Source organism: Syngnathus floridae, chromosome 19 (assembly GCF_059516105.1).
Source record: "Syngnathus floridae isolate MCC-2025c chromosome 19, RoL_Sflo_1.0, whole genome shotgun sequence".
Lineage (NCBI taxonomy): Eukaryota > Metazoa > Chordata > Actinopteri > Syngnathiformes > Syngnathidae > Syngnathus > Syngnathus floridae.
In genome coordinates this window covers 3,379,309-3,393,818 of record NC_142431.1, presented here as the reverse complement: position 1 = coordinate 3,393,818, position 14,510 = coordinate 3,379,309, and the positions used below count along the sequence as shown (strand labels likewise).

At 39.4% G+C, this 14,510-nt stretch overlaps 1 protein-coding gene across 4 annotated transcripts in view; it reads left to right on the top strand.

Annotated features, from left to right (window-relative positions):
* The first annotated feature begins 322 nt into the window (after positions 1 to 322).
* syne2a (spectrin repeat containing, nuclear envelope 2a) overlaps positions 323 to 14,510 on the top strand; it is a 28,963-nt gene continuing 14,775 nt past the window's right edge. Inside the window, exons 1-37 of one of the 4 annotated variants that reach the window (XM_088362648.1) lie at positions 323 to 438; positions 725 to 839; positions 1,578 to 2,042; positions 2,121 to 2,228; positions 2,700 to 2,855; positions 2,926 to 3,161; positions 3,528 to 5,511; positions 5,589 to 5,923; positions 5,988 to 6,132; positions 6,204 to 6,404; positions 6,671 to 6,796; positions 6,883 to 7,014; positions 7,087 to 7,269; positions 7,347 to 7,484; positions 7,559 to 7,744; positions 7,828 to 7,950; positions 8,029 to 8,211; positions 8,334 to 8,432; positions 8,497 to 8,589; positions 9,053 to 9,130; positions 9,212 to 9,318; positions 9,402 to 9,540; positions 9,612 to 9,689; positions 9,764 to 9,904; positions 9,979 to 10,164; positions 10,454 to 10,546; positions 10,861 to 11,046; positions 11,127 to 11,297; positions 11,433 to 11,564; positions 11,791 to 11,990; positions 12,237 to 12,369; positions 12,475 to 12,660; positions 12,745 to 12,894; positions 12,957 to 13,133; positions 13,228 to 13,383; positions 13,465 to 13,608; positions 14,286 to 14,456. In XM_088362648.1, coding sequence (XP_088218774.1) covers positions 1,785 to 2,042; positions 2,121 to 2,228; positions 2,700 to 2,855; positions 2,926 to 3,161; positions 3,528 to 5,511; positions 5,589 to 5,923; positions 5,988 to 6,132; positions 6,204 to 6,404; positions 6,671 to 6,796; positions 6,883 to 7,014; positions 7,087 to 7,269; positions 7,347 to 7,484; positions 7,559 to 7,744; positions 7,828 to 7,950; positions 8,029 to 8,211; positions 8,334 to 8,432; positions 8,497 to 8,589; positions 9,053 to 9,130; positions 9,212 to 9,318; positions 9,402 to 9,540; positions 9,612 to 9,689; positions 9,764 to 9,904; positions 9,979 to 10,164; positions 10,454 to 10,546; positions 10,861 to 11,046; positions 11,127 to 11,297; positions 11,433 to 11,564; positions 11,791 to 11,990; positions 12,237 to 12,369; positions 12,475 to 12,660; positions 12,745 to 12,894; positions 12,957 to 13,133; positions 13,228 to 13,383; positions 13,465 to 13,608; positions 14,286 to 14,456 — 7,314 coding nt within the window. In that variant the 5' untranslated portion in view covers positions 323 to 438; positions 725 to 839; positions 1,578 to 1,784. Of the gene's footprint in view, positions 439 to 500; positions 517 to 637; positions 657 to 724; positions 840 to 1,577; positions 2,043 to 2,120; positions 2,229 to 2,699; positions 2,856 to 2,925; positions 3,162 to 3,527; positions 5,512 to 5,588; positions 5,924 to 5,987; positions 6,133 to 6,203; positions 6,405 to 6,670; positions 6,797 to 6,882; positions 7,015 to 7,086; positions 7,270 to 7,346; positions 7,485 to 7,558; positions 7,745 to 7,827; positions 7,951 to 8,028; positions 8,212 to 8,333; positions 8,433 to 8,493; positions 8,590 to 9,052; positions 9,131 to 9,211; positions 9,319 to 9,401; positions 9,541 to 9,611; positions 9,690 to 9,763; positions 9,905 to 9,978; positions 10,165 to 10,453; positions 10,547 to 10,860; positions 11,047 to 11,126; positions 11,298 to 11,432; positions 11,565 to 11,790; positions 11,991 to 12,236; positions 12,370 to 12,474; positions 12,661 to 12,744; positions 12,895 to 12,956; positions 13,134 to 13,227; positions 13,384 to 13,464; positions 13,609 to 14,285; positions 14,457 to 14,510 lie in introns of those variants that run through there. The other 3 variants (XM_088362645.1, XM_088362647.1, XM_088362646.1) reach the window with 3 other exon arrangements.

Below are 14,510 nucleotides of genomic sequence, written 5' to 3'. Positions count from 1 at the left end.
GCACACCGTGTTAGGTTTGAACAAAATCAAGGCACAAAATGTATGAAAGCTGAGACAAAGACTATTTCAATTTACTCTCAAATTTAAAACTAATATTTTAGACGATTAATGAATAAAGTATTGAGGGAACCATTTCTTTAAATGGTGTTGAAACAAAATTTAAACACCATTCAAGTAACCATTACCAGGTCACATTCTCACAATGTTAAGTTGAAAAGGAATAAATTAAAAAAGAGAAGAAAGTTGTATGGCAAGTTTGACTTGTTTTTCAAATTGTGTTTGTGCCGGGCGACAAAAACTTTATTTGTGTGTCTGTGCACAATGAAGTGTGGATTTCAACATGCTCACACCTGCATGTGTGTTGTTGCAGGCTGCAGAAAAGTGTTTGGAGCAATTTTTGCATGCTGCCGTGCTCAAAGCGGAAATACACTAACAGAGGTATTTAAAAAATATATCGGATAAATCTAATGTAATGTGCACACACAATTTGCAAAGCAACACATTGAGTAGAGAAAGGTGAGTAAGACGAGTGTGTTATTTAGTCATATATGGGTGTGTTCACACTCTATCCCTTATTTGTTTCCACTTGCTCACTAAGGAGTGTCCATTTGTTGTTTTTGAATATTTTGGATAACCTACGTAGATCTGCAACGCAGGTGTGTTCAGCAACCGCATAAAGTGGATTTCTTTTGTCTCATAATTCATTTGCACCGATATATTTAAGGCACAACTTGAAAGATTTCTGGAGGAGATGATTTGAACCAGGAAATTCAAGACTCCCATCAGAAAACAAAGCAGAAGTGGAAGCCGGCTCTGTAGTCAGTCCAAGCTTGTCACGGGTGAGTTAGTTGAAACAGACTTTGACTGATTTACATTTCAAAAAGGTGTGTTTATTCTTTAACAAATCTAACATGGAGGATTTTGTGCATTGCATCCATCCAACTCTGAAAGTGATGCTCACTAAACTGCTTATTTATATTTAATAACTTCACAATCGTCTTATTGCATATTATTCAGTAACGCCTCTTTGTATTTTGACTTTACAGCGAGAAGTAGCAAACAAATTAGCCCATCAGAAACCAAGTCTGGGTTTCACCTGGAAGTAAGTCCACTGCAAAACCACAAGATGGCGCTAGATGCTAATTTCCAGTTTATACAGTACAATTTGGGCATACAAGAGATAGTTGCTACTTCTTAATCCTTGTAACATTCAACTGAAGTATGTAATTGTAGATTTAAAGATTGTGTTTTCTTAGAATTGTGATGGACGGTTAAAAGGTTTGCAGAATCAAATGTCTCCCAAAAACAAACTTTAGAAGACAGAATTATGACAGGCACCTCTGGTTCCAGAACCGCAGCATCTGGTTCTTTTCAGAATTGTGTAGCATCACATTTAAAGTTTATTTTCCCTTGCATGGCTTTTCTATGCATACTCTGGCTCCCCCCCAACTTCCTAAAAATATATTAATTGAAGAGTTGTCCATAGATGTGAATGCTTGTTTTTAAATGTGTCCTCTGATCACTCTGATTTTGAAGTATGAGGAGATTTATGTATCTACCATGTGTTCTATCTGTAGACTCAAGTCCATATGGCAACGAGAGAAACAGAAGTGTGTTGACGACATGACTGATGGGGTAAAAAAACCCAAATGCATTGCACAATTTGAACAAGCTTGCACTTTAGTCCAAAAGGACAAAATCTGTGATGAGCCTGAGAAGTGTCAGCTGAAGTGTCTCCTGCGTCTATCTGAGATCCATAATCCTCATCAAGTATAAACACTACAATGTCGAAGTCTAAATCAAGTGGCGAATCATCAATCTCAGTCTTGAGAAACGTCCGGTCCTCTGATTCAAGTGGCCTCGCTGCATATTTGAATCTTTACACATATCCGCATTCTAAACAAGGAGAGATGAAAGATAACGACCACCCTAACGAGCAAACACAGCGGAATAAATATTTGATCCCCAAAAGATTCAGTGGTTCTTCTGGAGCTGAAGAGGAAAGTGAGCGACTGTCTTTGGAGGCCAAAGAGATGGCAGAAGTAAGTTTTATCATTTTTTTCTTTCTCGTCTTAATTGTTTTCAGTATTTTGTGTTACATTGCTTTTTTGTGCATTTAGATCAGAGAAGAGATGAGGTTGGAAAAACCCGCATGTGAACATAGCTCCTCAATGCAGGAGCTTTTATCTGAGGTCCAGGGCATGGTAGAAAGAAACAACATTATCAATGTGAGTATTAACTCTATTTTTTATATACAATATTATCTCAAATAACTTTTATATAACCTCAGTAAGATTTTTATTTTAATCTGACATTCTTGTGGTTACTCAGATGATCGCAGTGTGAAGGTACATAACTCAAAGTGGAAGAGCTTAATTAGCGTCATGGAACATTGAGCAGATAAGACGTTTTGATGGTTGTTTGTTCCCATCGTTATCGGGCGATGCACTGATTTTCCTGGTACTTCCCAAGAGTGAAAAAGTGGGGATTGTTTTTGCTTCAATTCAGTTCAACTTGTAATTTGTTCATAATCCAAAACGATTTTGCCATAAGGAATAATGTGAATACAAATAATTTGTTCCAGGGTTACACAGTCATCATTAAATTATATTCAATTGCTCAACTGTTTAAAACCTACAAAACTCATCAGGTATAGAAACTGTTTGTGGAGCTAGTTGCGTTTCAATTTTTTGTTATAGAGGACAACACACATGGATTTGAACTGGTACCTTCAGTCGTCCCCAAGTGAAGCAGAAATAAGACTGGTTCGAGCAGTTCAAAATGTGCTGGCATGTCGATATCTTCCAGCACAACTGGATGTCGCTGCTATGTCCAAACAATTGGAGAAGGCAGAGGTATATAATTTCACGTAGTATTTGTCACCATATTCATCTTGGATGCCAGCAATTGTCTGTTCTACTGCAGGATTATAATCATTGTGTGCTGGATCAAGTTGCTACGATGAAAAGTTCTTCTCAATGGTGTGATCCAAATGTCTTGAAAAGACTGGAAGCCCAATGGAGTACAGCACTGCTGGATGCTTCCGCCACAGTGCAAGTTAAAAGCGCTCAACTGGATGAAGTCAAACAGTATCACAAACAGCTGGAGAAAGTTAAAGCTTTCCTGGAAGACGTCGATGCAGAGAAGAAGAAAATTACATTGTGAGTAACTCCGTGGAAGCAATGTCATCTATGCATCTCAGTTGTTCCCACCAATGGGATTTTATAGCATGTGATTTATTAATTAATTTATTTATTGCATTTATTTATTTATTTATCTATTTATTTATTTGGATTCATTTATTTATTCCCACCAATGGGATTTTATAGCATGTGATTTATTAATTTTATTACATTTATTTATTGCATTTATTTATTTATTGCATTCATTTATTTATTCCCACCAATGGGATTTTATAGCATGTGAATTATTAATTTTATTGCATTTATTTATTCATTTATTTATATATTGCATTTATTTATTTATTTTATTCATTTATGGATTTAATTTGTTTGTTTTATTTTTAGAAGCACCTTGGGAAGCAGCGCTCTCCAAGCCGAAAAACTTCACGTCTTGCTGCAGACTTTAAAAGAAAGCGAAGAAATGTGGCAAGAGCTCCGTGCATTAAGTAGCCAGTTGGCCGTTCACTTGAGCGATGCGGAAAGCTCTGGTGCTCTTCTTGCTCAGCTTGGAGATGTTCAAGATGAGTGGAGACTTTTGAGTGGAAGTATCAGGAGATCATTGTATCAGGCCGCTAACTCTTCCTGTCAATCATCTGTCCTTATGAAAGAAGCTCAACACCTTAAAAACAAGATTGAGATTATCCGGGAATCCAAACCCAAAAGCAATTTAGAGCTTTTATGTTTGAGCGAAGACCTAAAAATATGTAACCAGCTACATGTGCATCTCCAGTCCTTCTCAGATGCTCTTTCCTGTATTGGCCAGAAGGAGAAGAACAGCATTAAACATGATCTTGAAGAATTGCGGACCTTACTGGCAACAACCAAAAATAAAGCTTCTCTCTTTAGCACTGATGCTAATAAGCAATTCCAAGAATGGATCACATGGGCAAAACAGATGGAGTACTCCATCATCATTGGAAAAAAGATGTCTCTTTTTCCAGAAGAAGCTCGTATTCAGATTGACAAAATGAGGAAATATCAGACAGATATCAGGATCAGGTCCAAGATACAACTAGAAGAAATGAGAGATGAAAAGGCAAACATGGACAATGTGGACTACACCCAAGCATTAAACATAATCGAAGATCTCTATGAATCTCTCGCTAAAACCTTGGAGAACGTTCTAGACACCATGCAGAAGAATCTAGAGGAGATAGAGGAACTGTTGGACCACCTTGATAGCATTGATAGGTGGCTAGTAGAAACAAAAGCAAACAGAGACTCCCGTGCTTACGTTGAAAATGTTTCAAGAGTTGACGTCATCTCACTTGAGAGCAACCTAAAACATCACCAAGAAGTTGCTGATGATATCGAGAGTCATCTAAGTCTGGTAGATTCTTTAGAGAAGAAGTGTAAGGAAGTAGGAGAAGATCTGAGTCCCGGGGAGAGTCGTTATCTTGTCAACAGACTCTCGGCCATCCGGACGGAATTTGATGGCCTGCTAGCACAGGCGAGTGCAACCGGTTGGCATTTGGAGGAGCTGATTCATGAGCGAACATCTTCTGGTGAAGAGTTGTCTACCATCGAGGAGAGCCTGAAGGACATATCTTCTTGTTTGGACCGACATCATTTCCCCATGACGCAAGAAACCATTTTAGCAATTTCACTTGTGAAGCACATGCTAATGGAACATCAGTGTCAAGTTCAAGAGATTCAACACTGCCAGGAGATGGAGCGAAGTTCTCTGCTGTGCACCATCGGGGAACTGCAAGATAGGTGCAAAGTTCTTAGTTTTCATGCTTTGGAGCAAGATAAATATCTGCAACTGAAGAAGCAAATGGAGGATTCAAGGGATGTTTCTGAAAAGCAAATCCAGGAGGCTAATGATAGGACAAGAAGTTTGGGCGAGAGATTCAAACTTTGCCAGGCACTCTTGGTTGACCTACCACTGATGAAGACACAATGTCAAGAAGCGGCAGACCAGTTAGAGGTGATTTCTCAAGAGCTCAACCCAACAGAGTTGGAAGTCGAGAAGCAAAGTATTCACAGCATTGTGGAGATGTTCGTTTCTTGGGAGCCCACCGCTACACATGAGATGAAACATTTAGAGGGAAGGCTTCTTCTGGGATGGAACTTCTCGTCTGAGCTTCCTTCCTGGATGGAGTTCTTTCAAAGAACAGCACAAGAGTTGCAGGGGATGCTACCAGTCAGGCCAGATGAAAGATCCATAGATGTCGAATTGCAAAGACGATGGGCGATGTGGAGAAACACCGAGTCCGGAATGCGAGTCTTGCACGCTTTGGCTTGGAAGGAGAACATCGACTGGAAGAGTCACACTGATTTGCTGTTACTTCGAGATTCTATCATGAAGGAATGTCATTCACAGATGGTGTGTAGACAATCGTTTTTTTTTTTTTGAGTGGATTGTGCACTTGAACCGATTTGTCTCAAATTTCTATTCAACAGGAATGTTTCTCCAAAACTCGAGAATCCTTGAAAGATTACCAATGGGCTGCTCAAGGAGCTATTAACTTCCTCCACAATGCCCAACTCACATTTTTATCAGCTCCTGGTGGCTTTCTCGACTGCACGGAGGAACAAACTCAAACCCAACAAGCCATGGAAGCTCTCGAAGAAGGATTCCTCGCCCACATCCAGCATCTTGTTGAACTGGTACCCCGACAAGTCTGCCTTTCCCGTTCAGAAACTCAAGATCTGCACATTGGCGTTCTGAGCCAGTTGTTAGTGGGAAGAGCCATCCTGGAAGCTCAGGCTCATCTCAGATTGGAGTCCTTGCAGAGGTACTGGCTTTTGTTTTCTTGTTTGGATGTAGAATTTTTTTTACAAGTAACAATCGTGTTTTAGATGTGAGCTTCGCCAACTGAGCCATAGGATTTGTCACCAAGATGTTCAAGAACGTCTTATTGAATTTGAAGCAAAGCTTTCAACTTGTGCAGCAAAAGAAGTGACCTCCTATGATAAGTGTGTTGCGCAACACAGCCAATCCAAGGTAAGCCGAAATAAAATATATAAATCGCCCCTTTAAAGACACTCAAAGAGTCTTTATTCTCTCCATAAAAGGACTTAATGGAGGGTGTCTTCGACCTCGCTAGGCAGATTGAAGAATTAAGAGAAAGATGCCCCATGCAGGGATGCGGTATTGGAAAGGATGGGGAGCTTGGCGCCCTCTGGCGGCGTTGGGTGTCACTGCGGCGCCGTGTCGGTCTGCTGATGGCACAAGCCGATCAAAGAATGGAAGAATGGAAGGATATTACAGTTATTGTAAGTTGTCTAGATTCCAGGCTGAAGCTTCTGGCTGTTTCTAATGAAATCATTTTGGTTATTTTGCCACAAAATATTTCACACATCATTTTTAATTTATTTTATTTTATACATAATATCTGGTCTTGATCTCATCACGTCATCCAAGTCCTTAACACAGACTCATCCTGTTCCATTATTCGACAAAAAGTGCTTGCAGGAATTCAATTTCAACCTCTTTTTTTTTTTCTTGGCCTCCATTTTCTCTTTTATCTTCACTCTGAAAGGAGCTCACAAAGGATCTGTCCAATCAGAAGGTTGCGCTAAAGGGTATCCAGGACAGCGTGCTGGAGAAATCTACTGAAAGTCCAGCTGAGCAAATGCAAGAGTCTGTTGAGGAAACTGAAAAGAAGGTAATGGATCATATTGAGGAGCATCCTCAATCATGTCATCGTTTCTTCCAATATTTATGTATCATCTAAATTTGGCTTTATCGCAGTTATTGGAGCAGAATGTGTCCGTTCAAAAAGTGGCTTGTCAAGTTACGGAGTTGATTTCTGGCCTGGAGCAAGTCAAGTTATGCCTGGAGCAAAAAAGCTGGACTCTCACTGAAGCACAACAGGTTCTTAAGGTGAGCCAGTGAGGACATTTCTGGTGTTGGCGCAACTCCAATGCAAGATCAAATTGTTCCTCTGTTCTCCAGCACGTGTGGGACAAGTTGGACTCGTATCACAGTCGCTTGATGCTCCTCGAGTGTGAGGTGCAGGATCTTGTGGAGGAACAATCGGACCAAGCTCAAATATTCATGGACCAGCTGACACGACCACTGCGGCTTTACCAAGATGCCGTGCAGATGGCAGAACATCGTACAGCTTTCCTGAACAAGGTCTCTTCTGGAAAGACTCTCAACCAAATTTACGAGTGTGGGAATTTGCATTCATTTGTGTCTCATTTGTGTTGTAGATCCCCGCCTCCCTTCAAGAATTTGAAGATCTCCTGTGCGGCGCCACCTGTTGGTTCCACGAGGCCCAGGCGTGGCTGAGTACTCCCTGCTCTTTCCCGACATCCAAAGATCTTCAGAATCATGCAAAGTCACTACAGGTTAGTGACGTCAAAACAGAAACTAACTTTTATTTCCCTTTCAAAAACACATTTTCCTTCTTTTCTATCTCCAGCTGGTCCTGGATGACTCAGCAAGAATCAGGAGCACACTGAAAGATTTCCGGCATGTGTTAGCTGAGATTTCCATTGTGTGTGATCTCAGTGCACAGGAGGAGAGGATGGACAACACGGACCTCCAGGTTCAAAAGATGCAAAAGAGCATCCAGGAGCTGATGGTGCAGCTCAAGCGGGCTGTTGAGGTATCCATCATAAGATTTGGTGGTTAAGCTCTCATACTTGGTTTCCAATGTCCATACAATTAAATCTTAACAACCTTTTCCAGGTAGTGGAGGCCTTGGAAGAGGAGCTTCATACCTTAGAGGCGAACGTCCCAAAAATCAGAACTATTTTATTCTCCATGGACAATTCCAGCATCACAGTGAAAGAGCATCTTCGAAATCAACAGGTGACGTTTTTATTTTTATTTCTATATATAGTTTTTTTCGTACATTCCACTTTTTCATTTTTTATTCGGATCATAAAGGTCATCCTGGACAATGTCCACTCAATGCAGAAGACATTAGAGGACATGGACAACTACAAAGAAGATTTACGTCTCCCGCAGGAAACGAAGGAGAGTCTTGTGGTGTTCTCTGGAATAAAAGTTCTCCTGCAGGTGCTGGGGGACTTGGAAAATCTTACCCAACAACAAGCTGTTCTTCTGGAGGTAAATCATGAATGCTATATTTAAAACAACTGGATTGTTAGATTTACTGCTGGAAATATTTGGACCTAAGGTTGTCCGAAAGGATTATCAATCTTAATGTGTTGGTCAATTTTTTCCTCCAGACTAAAATTTTGAAGAAAACTTCAAGTGAGGGTCTTGGCGTCAAACCTTGTGGAGATGTATCAAACTTGGATGGAGCTCAACAAAGATACTTAATCAAGGTAAAACTGATTAAAGCATGATTGTGTTGTATTCAATTCACTTTGCTCTTATCACTTAAAGCAGGAGGCTTTTGAGGAGTCGAGTTCAGAAGACGATCTGGATGATGAGAGCTGTCACTCGTCATCATCTGACACGCTAACATCCAGTATCCCTGAGGTAAACCTCCAACAGATGTTTTCATACCAAAATAACAAATTTGATGAATTCAACTACAGTACCGTATTTTCCGGACTATAAGGCACACCTAAAAACCTCAAATTTTCTCAAAAGCCGACAGTGCGCCTTATAGTCCGGTGCGCCTTATATATGGACCAAATTCCTAAATTTAAACTGGCCCGAAGCATTCTGTCATGAAATCAATCCTAAGTGGCCCGCTGAAGACTATGAATCATGAATCCAAAAGACTATGGATCATTATTTTGTGATTATAAAGTAATTTGTTGTGTCTGAAGTTGAAATAAAAAAGATAAAATGGAGAATAATTTGATTTGGATTAAAAATCTGACATGGTACGCCTTATACTCCGGAAAATACGGTATATGTTGAGATCAGTCTGTGTGAGATTTTTCTATTGTGCTGTCACATACAGCTGCAAATAAATAAAATGATTGTGTGTTAGGACCCAGATGACACATTGTATGCTTCTGAGGTGCCAAGTGATGACATCATCGTTAAGGAGTCACTGTCTGATGCTAAGGTAAATAATCTTTTGATTGTGAAGACAATTTTTGTTAGAGATAGAAACATATCACTTCACTTTTTTTTTTCTTCTCTCAAGGTCTTCACCACCGTGACGGACGAAATTTCTGAGCCAGTTTCTAAAGGGGAGAAAAGTACTGAGTCGTCTGAGCTTGATTCCAAGAAATTTCCTTCAATGTCTATCATGTACAATCACCATTACATTTTATAAACACATTGCATTTTAAAGTACAATACATCTTTTAATGAATCCATCATCTCCATGTAAGATTGGCACGGTCCAGCAAAGATGACACGGAGCAGCAACGATGGAGCTTGCTTCAATATGACATTTTTCAGAAACTGGAAACCCTCCAAAAACTTCAGGAGGAGCATCAGAATCTGAAAACCTCCTCCAAAGTTGCAAAGGTGAGCACGAAAACAAAAAAAATCATTTTAAAGGAACCCCAATTATTTTTTGATATCTATATTTTTGATAGGTTCCAAAGGGAAAACCGGATTCAGCTTCAGATGTTCTCCAGCATGCAAATGAGTCTGTCGCCATGCTGAGTAAAATAGTATGTCAGATTTTTCAAATACCTTTGCAAAGACACCAATTGATTAATCATGATTATCATGTGATATCTCTTAGATGATCTCCACAGATAATCCAGAGAAATTATATTTGGCTACACAGCAAGTTCTTCAGTGCATGGATGCTTTGACAGACCTTCTGTCGACTCCCGGAAGTGTTGAGGATGAAGAAACCCAGCTAAGAATATTAAAGCATGATGTGAATAAGATCATTTTATTTTCATGATTTTGTAGGAACCTCTCGAATGGTCTCCTTTGTTCATTTCTGTGTAGTGTGTATCAATGGCGCTGGGGAGTCTATCGGGCCTGCTACATGATGTTGAGGCGAAGATCAATCCTGAAGCAGACGTTCTGAGCTGTTTAACGTCGCTGCAGGAATGTCTGAAAACTGCCCAGTTAGTCATCTCCGATTTCAACGAGCTCTCATTTGACTCTCTCATTCTTGAAAGCCAACGTCAGGTAATGCTTCACAGATCTTAATGTGTTTTTTTTTTGTTTTTTTTTTAAGTACTCGTGACCTTTAACAGATAATTACCAACTTGGTGGGCCTAAAATTGAAATTTTTCCAACCACACTTTGTGGTTGTTATATGAAAATGTCAAATGAGTTTAGATTGACATTTAAAAAGATTGTGTTGTAGAAAGTTCAATTTTAATCCTCTATGAGTTGTATTACATTTTGATGTTCTGAAGATTTTTGTGATGCAATATATTATGATCATTTCTTTACTATATTTATTTCCACTCAGGAGCTCTTCTCAAACCACTTATGTTTTATGGAGGAACTTCAGCTTGGTCATCGGGAAATTTTCCCAAGTCAAAACGAAAATCCCACTCTGGAGGTAATTTAATGTGATTTTGTATTATTTATTGTCCATGATGGGCCATTTATTATCTTATAATGGATTTTGTGATGGAATCTACTTTTGAACTATGAATAAATATAACAGTAAAGCGACCAAAATGATTTCATAATAGCTCATGAAGGTCTAACTTATAAATAAATATGAATATAAAATATATATATAATATATAATATATATAAATATATAATTTTTATATAGAGAATTTTTTTTATATAATAAATAAATGAAATAAAAGAAATAATAAAATTAAAATAAAATAAATACATAAATAAATATTCTTTGTTCCTCAGGAATGTGTCCTTGGCAGACATGTAAGCGGAGGTTCAGGAGAAAAGGCCATGATCCAGAAAGCGACTCACTCCTTTCTTCATGGAATAAGGATCCTACTGGATCTAGGTGATGAATACATCGCTGAAGGGCAGAAGAGACCCGTTCAAAATATGAACCAACTCCACATTAGTCGCCAAAGAAACCAGGTTCTTGCCTCCTTCATTATATTATATTGTCATGTTTGACTAATGACGTTATATTGACTCTTTTCCATTACTTCATCTAGAAGTTCCAGCAGGTTCTCGGAGCTCAGCTGACTTTTCTGCAACATCTATTCCATCGAAAGCCAGAAGTAATGCGGGGTCAAGAGGACGAGCAAGTACAGCTAGAAGTCCGAGGCAAAGATTTGCTCCAGCAGTCGCTCCAGCAGGAAGTAGCATTTCAGTGGAGGCTTCAGGTCTGATTCCAAAAATATTAGTACACCATCCAAAATCCCACACAAGCCAATTCCGGGACACAAATGAAGAGATATTTGAGCTATTCAGAGATGCCTGTTTTCTATTTATCAACATAAATATTGGACCTTCTGCAGGAGTGGAACCGCTGGGAGGATAATTGTGCTCGACTGGGAAGTCTGCTGGACAAGCTTGAAGTCCGCATCAGCAGTACAGACGCAGAAGATGACGAAGAGTCCCACATACAACGTCGTCTACATACCTGTCAGGTGAGTGAGCTTCCAAAATATCTTAAGGTGAAGAATGTTTTTATGTTGTCTACATGGTTGCATTGCAGTTCTTTTCATTTTAATCTTCTACACATCATTTGGTAATTACAATTTACTACCGCTGCTGCCTGGTGGTCCTGCTGTTTTATAACCAAATAACAACAGTTTGAATTCTGGCATAGAAACTACTAGCCAAGAGTAATGTTGATTTTCGCTTTCCATGCAGCAAACTTTGGTCCAATTGGAAACTAACAGAGGAACCTTGGGACAACTCTTGGATCAGAAATGCGAGCTGCGGACAGATCCTTCATTTGGACGCTCAATCAGACAGACAGGGGGTGCTCTGGAGCTGCGATGGCGAAGCATCTACACCCGCATGGAACAGGAGGTCCGCCGCTGGAGTAACATCTTGGACAGCTGGGTCAGGTGGGCTAGCTTACAATTCCAGGATATCCTGTTATATTGTTTTTAAAATGATCGTCTTACCTCCACTTTGGTGTTTGATTTATTTCGGGATTGTAACTCACACCACACTGTATCTAGTGGATTTATCTGGAACATAAAAAAAGTTAAAAGAAAGTTCTCTTATCATTATTGGACCTCTCCTCCCACTTAAGAGGGAAGAGTCATGTTCTGCTTCACTAACTGAACTGTCTTATGTCCTCCCCACAGATTCCAGACGGACTTTTCTTCTGTTAATAAATGGCTCCTTGATGCCAACAAACACCTGAAGATGTGGTCAGATCTTACTGAAAGCTCTCATGGGAGCCAGGAGAGTGTTTGCAGGGCTTTGATTGGGTTGTTGGTAAGATTGCTATTAAATCCATGAATTCATATGCATTTTGTCCATCTTAATAAAAATAATAAATAATGAGAGTTTTATAATAAAAGGTTAAAACTCATCCTGCAGGATTTCTCAGTAGAGATGGAGGTCATGTCGGCGTCTCATAAGGAAGCGGCCTCCAGGGAAGCTGCACGTCTGCTCCGTCTGAGGGAAACGGAATGTCCTGGTTTGAGAAGGTCCCTCACAAAGATGGAGGAAACCTGGTGCAAGATCACAGTCAACCTGACAAATGCACAAGAGCAGTTACAAAAGGTAAAAAGTGGCAATTTAGCAAAAAAAGTGAAAATCACTTAAGTCATCATTTAATTCAATACTTAAGTTTGTGTTGATAATCAGAAGCTGCTTCTGATGTGGCCACCGATGAAGCTGCTGACTGATTTAGAGGATTGGCTCAAGAAGCTGGAGGTCCAAATGGAGCAGGAGCAAGAACAAGTCCACAAGGCCACAGACGCTGCTCAGATCATTCGAATCCTGCAGCGTTACAAGGTACTCATAACATCTCAAGCCTCCATCCTTATTCGAACTACTCTATTCTAATTTTGTTTCAGGCATTAAAGATCACTCTGGTCAACGGGCAGCAACTTCTGGAATTCCTCTCCCAAACCCGTCGTCAGGTGATGGGAGTGGATGTTCAGGCTTGTCTTCTTGAGCGAACAATGTACGAGGAGAAGCTTGGTGCCCTCAGACAGCCGTGGCTTCACCTGCAAGGGGCGCTGGAGAAGCAGGTCACTTTCTTTCTGGATGCTTATTTGGCTTAACTATTTATTTGTGTATGCATTTTTGTTCACTGTATTAAATGATTTTATTTTTTTTGTGAAGATACATGAAGCTCAAGAGCTCCAGCACTCCTGTGCTACCAGAGAAAAGCTGCTGCAGCATCTCCATCAGTCACTTGAACAGCAGAAAAAACATCTCAATCAGTGGAAATGTCCGACTTGTCAAACACAAACTCAAAAGGTTCTGCATGAGTGGGAGGTATGCAAACAAGTCCCAAATTAATCGTGCCTCGCTTTCTCACTGATCGGATATTTTTGATTTCTTTTTTTCCCCTTCCAGACTGTTGTTGGAAGAATAAAGGAGGTGGCTGCAGCTCTGCAGGGGGCGAATTCCACACATGTTGAAAAGGAGCATCCGTGTGATGTCGTTTTTTGTGACCAGGCTGAGGCTGTCAGTCTTGCTTGTGAGGATCTCAGTCTGCAGGTAGGAAGAACATTAATGATGAGGTTCAAGGTTGAAATATACAGTATTTTTCCACAAAAGATATCCTGGCACAGCAGGATATTAACTTTGCATTATTTGCAAGATTGTAGAAAATTAATTCATATCTGTCATTGACCTAAATTAATAATAATAATAATAATAAATTGAGGCAAAAGGGATTGATGGCTGAATTCAAAACAATCCATTTTATATGTATAATAATTATTAAATAATAATAATGTATAATAAAATTGATAATAATAATAATAATAAATCGAGACAAAAGGAATGGATGGCTGAATTCGAAACAATCCATTTTATATGTATCATAATTATTAAATAATAATAATGTATAATGAAATTAATAATAATAATAATAATAAATTGAAGCAAAAGGGATGGATGGCTGAATTCAAAACAATCCATTTTAAATGTATAATAATAAATTAACACACATCAGAAAAATGAGTAAGACCAAAACATTTCCAAACACAGGGAGAAAAACAAAACAAAATGACTGCTACTTAATTCATATTTATGTTGTTGTGCGATGAATCCCACTGAGTCATTATTTAGTGACCTGATTTTGCACTCAAAGACCAAAACCACAGTTGGCAAAATCGAATTTGAAATAAAAGAAATATAGCTATTCAGTTTGGCTTTGTGCTGATTCTCAGATCCGAGCTTTGGAACCAACTTTACAGCAAAGTGTCAAGGAATGGGCGTGTCTGGAGAGGAATCTGCGGGAGGTTTCTCTTCAAACCAGCAGGGTTCACTCTACCATGAAGCTTTATGGAGCACTTTTGGTTTCACTGAAGCAGACAGAAGCTTATCTGGAGCTTCTGCAGGTGATGACATGACTCACAGATTCACAGCCGTTTTTTTTTTTTCCATGAATCAAA